This window comes from Austrofundulus limnaeus, unplaced genomic scaffold (genome assembly GCF_001266775.1).
Source record: "Austrofundulus limnaeus strain Quisiro unplaced genomic scaffold, Austrofundulus_limnaeus-1.0 Scaffold558, whole genome shotgun sequence".
Lineage (NCBI taxonomy): Eukaryota > Metazoa > Chordata > Actinopteri > Cyprinodontiformes > Rivulidae > Austrofundulus > Austrofundulus limnaeus.
Genome location: NW_013952960.1, coordinates 164,937 through 169,195, shown reverse-complemented (window position 1 = coordinate 169,195; position 4,259 = coordinate 164,937). Strand labels below are relative to the sequence as shown.

Below are 4,259 nucleotides of genomic sequence, written 5' to 3'. Positions count from 1 at the left end.
AAACAGCATTTTAATAACAGCTAAATGTGACATAGATACTTTATTATGATATAGTATTTAAATATATGCCTGAGAAACACATAATATTGGCCCTTTAAGATATTTTCTGCCTGACGTTAAAAAAATGATACAGATTTCAAGGAGTACATTAACTTTAATGTTGCTGAAGTCAGAATATGTAATATATGTAAATGTTTCTCAAACGTTTTTTCTGCAGTCTTCCTGTAAAGTCCAGTTAGCTCTGCGTATTAAGGCAAAGAAAAATGAACCCTTCTGAAAGAACATGAGAACGTGGAAAGCCTAAGATACATCAAGAAAAGCATTGTTTTTTTATTTTTACTGCTCACTAACAGCAGCATTTACTCTGGCCTAGTAGGGGTTCAGACCCCCCTCAATATCTGCTCTTTAAGTTTCTTTGTACTTAATTTATTATGATAATGTAACATTAAGAAAATCACAGTAGTTGTTGTTGAAATCAGTAGCTAATCAGTTCTCAAGAAGCTACACTTGGTGTGCAGGGTACAACTGAGAAATGAGCACAGTCACCTTGTGGATTCCACCCTCATATAATCATTTATACTGTCATATAGAAAAATTAAAACTCAACTACTTTATTTTTTTATTTGTGATTAAAAAAAATCTTAATTCATAAAAGGACAACTGAATGTAGTGCCCCCCTTCACTGCTGCACTGCTTCTTTTTGGAAGTTCCTTAAACATAACCCATTTAGTTCAGTTCAGTTTATTTCTGTAGCACAAATTCATAACAGAAGTCGTCTCAGAGCACTGCAAGAAAACTGACATGAATATAAAATGGCAACTCATAAAAGTCATCTATCTAAAGAAGCCAGCAGACTGCGTTGAATCTTTGTCACAGTTTCCCATCCCGAGCAGCGCATTGGTGACAGTGGAAAGGAACGTGTCCCTTTTTAACAGGACGACTTGTAACCTCCAGTAGAACCATCCTTACAACAGGCAGCTATCTGTCTCGACCAGCTCGGCTTAAAGAGGGCAGGAAGGTGTAGCTTCTGTGGGGAAAAAATTACATTAATGATAGAAATAATCACAAATACAAACACGTAGAGAAGAGCAAGTAAAGAATAGCAGAGTGAGGAAATGTGGTCAGTCTAGTTTTGTTAATTTTGTAATTCTGGGACAACCACGTAATAACTGACATTGTCACATCAGTTTAAATTCCTACAGTGGGGCTCACTCCCAATTTACACTGTGTCCGTTCCACTCCGACTGCTGCAGTAAAAATGCTTCCATTATAATCAGTGAGGGAATTTACACTGCGTGCGGACACCGCTGTGCACACGGCCATTTGATTCGATCCTATTTTTTTTACTTTATTTTTAGTCTTTTTTTCAAACATCACATACAAACAACACATACATTCAGAACATGAGGGCTAGGACAGGTAGCAGCCAGACATGCTGGTGGTCATTACATTGCAGACATTTCACTGTATCAAATTACACAAAATAAATACAGACAAAAGCTCCCAGGAGTCTGTCCGATTATAAAATAAACCCATTTTCCCCAAAGTCTCTCTCCTTTCTCCTTCTGGAGCCGTATTTTAAATGTCAATATTTCCATATTGTATATCCAGTTTATGATATTCACAAGCTCGATCCTATTTTTGATGGATAGCAGAGCAAGTGCAGTCGATCTTCAAAGATCACATTGCATCAACAAGAAAACGAATGAGCACAACATCCATATTTTAAAAATAATTCATCAAAGGCTGACTACATTTTTTCAAAATTCTAGCTTTATTAATAAATATATGGTTATATTTATACCTTAATGCTGTCAACACTTATCTTATTGTTTGGGAAGCAGATCTCAGCATATGTTATATGGAGACACAGAAAACTTGTGCATTTTATTTTGAAATATGGATTTTTAAAAAAGGCAAAAGCGATGCAGCTTTAACTGTTGTTTCCAGTCCTTCTTCCACAGAATAAATTCATTTGGTCTGACTTTCACATTTATCAATGGATTTATTGCACAATATGTGCTTGCTTCTCTGAGTACTTCTGTGCTTCATACTGGAGCGGAGCCGCAGGCGGTGTAAATTAGGTTCAGACTACTAAATGTGGTGATGAAAGTGGTCCAGAGTGAAAATGTTTTCTGTGTTTTTGCATTTTTAGCCATTCAGTTAAAATGTGATGGATATGGACAGATTTTATTTGTAGGTGTGAACTGAGTCTCAGATATTTTAGTCTTTGAGAACAAAATAAATCTCATTGTTCATTGATGCTTTTAAATTATTTATTCAGCACAAAAAGATGACTTTTCACACCCCCTATTATCAATTTTCTTTGGACAGTTATTGGTTTTTCACATTTTGAGACACAGCTTTGTACTTTTTTGGCCACAAGAACTGAGTATTGTGCATGTCGGCGTGGGTTGTTTGTGTTCTGCACTCAGATTATCAATCTGAAGTCTGTCCACTTCTCTGCTTTTTAATCATGATGTATACCTTTTTTTTCCCCCCAGGGGCGTTATTAATCCGGTGCCATCCACAAAGAGCAGCCGATCTGCATCGTTACAGTGTGTTCATGTGGCAGAGGGACACGGAAAAGCTGTTTTATGTGTCGACTGCACCGACGACCTTCTGTTCACTGGATCCAAAGGTAAACATTTTCAATCCACGCTCCCTGCCCCCACATCTTTCACCTCTTGATTCAAACCCCTACGTCTCTAATTAGCAGTCTGTGCATGTCCCCTTGTTACAGTGCTAGTAATTTATTACTTCTTGACACGCTGTTATATACCAGCAAATAAAACCTGACAGGGACTAATAAAGACTGTCATATTCAAAGTGTGTGGATAAATGAGGTAATGAAACAAAGTGACATTATGTATGCAAGAAAATTCTCTAGAGTAAAGAGGTTTTTCAGCTTTATAAATGGAGCTACATGTTAATATTGAAAGGCTTATTTATTCCTACTGTTGCTCATCTTTAAATGCTGGTGTTTTACAAGCACACTTTGTGTTTTGATCCTTTCTGCATAATAATGCCATCCAATTACAGCTCTGACATCTTTCCACCAGCATATTCCTTGTTGTGATACGTGGATGTGTGTCTTCTTCAGATCGGACCTGTAAAGTTTGGAATCTAGTGACGGGTCAAGAGATAATGTCCCTGGCCGGTCACCCTAACAATGTGGTGTCGGTCCGCTACAGCTCCAGTTTAGTCTTCACTGTCTCCACCTCCTACATCAAAGTCTGGGACATCAGGGACTCTGCCAAGTGCATCAAAACGTTAACGTGAGCCCAACTAACTCTATGTTCGAAGTTTTGAGAAGCAGTTTGAAAGTTGAACCACATTGTATACAGCAAATGTCCATTACTGTAGGTTTCTCTGTCTTTATTTACAAAAATAAAATTAGAACATTAAGTAATTGGGACAGTTGCAGGACAAGTTTAAAAAAATGTTCACTTTCACTTTTGAAGAGAATATTATGAGCTCAGATATAATGGAAATTAAAGAGTTTGGATGTGCCACTTTGAGAAGAAATGCATCTCTACAAAATAAGTAAATTGTATGTCCTCTACGATGCTAAGATTGTTATTTTAGTTCTTATTTTGATTATTTAAGTTGTGTCTTTTATGTATCTTCAGGTCTTCTGGTCAGGTAAATGTTGGAGACATCTGCGCATCTACCACCAGTCGGACGGTCACTATCCCTGCAGGAGAAAACCAGATCAACCAGATTGCTCTCAACCCCAATGGAACAGTTCTATACACAGCTGCTGGGAACTCTGTCAGAGTGTGGGACCTTAGAAAGTAAGAACCAGATTCTGATCAGCAGGTGGTGTTAACGTGTGGAAATATTGGGCTGTCGGTTAACAGCAGATGGACAGTATTAAAATTAATACTTTTCAATTTAATTTATTTTTAATATTTGAAAAATAATTTTTAAAAAGTTGGAACAAAATATTTGTTACAGACTCCCTTTTTAAAGTAAGCACACCAAAAGTCTAAAAAGATTTGCTCAATATGTTTTGTATTTTTTTTATTTAGGCAAAAGATAGAACCATATCATGCCATACCATACCAAACCTTACCATAACCATACCATACCGTACATTACCATACCATACCATACCATACCATACCATACCATACATTACCATACCATACTATACATTACCATACATTACCATACCATATCATACTGTACATTACCATACCATACATTACCATACATTACCATACCATATCATACTGTACATTACCATACCATAC

The 4,259-nt window shown here is 36.8% G+C and overlaps 1 protein-coding gene across 4 annotated transcripts in view; it reads left to right on the top strand.

Annotated features, from left to right (window-relative positions):
- The window catches only part of kif21a (kinesin family member 21A), an 86,191-nt gene that overhangs the window by 75,175 nt on the left and 6,757 nt on the right, over positions 1 to 4,259 (top strand). For 3 of the 4 annotated variants that reach the window (XM_014026492.1, XM_014026493.1, XM_014026491.1), the window contains 3 exons: positions 2,505 to 2,641; positions 3,104 to 3,278; positions 3,633 to 3,797. In XM_014026492.1, coding sequence (XP_013881946.1) covers positions 2,505 to 2,641; positions 3,104 to 3,278; positions 3,633 to 3,797 — 477 coding nt within the window. Of the gene's footprint in view, positions 1 to 2,504; positions 2,642 to 3,103; positions 3,279 to 3,632; positions 3,798 to 4,259 lie in introns of those variants that run through there. The other variant, XM_014026494.1, reaches the window with a different exon arrangement.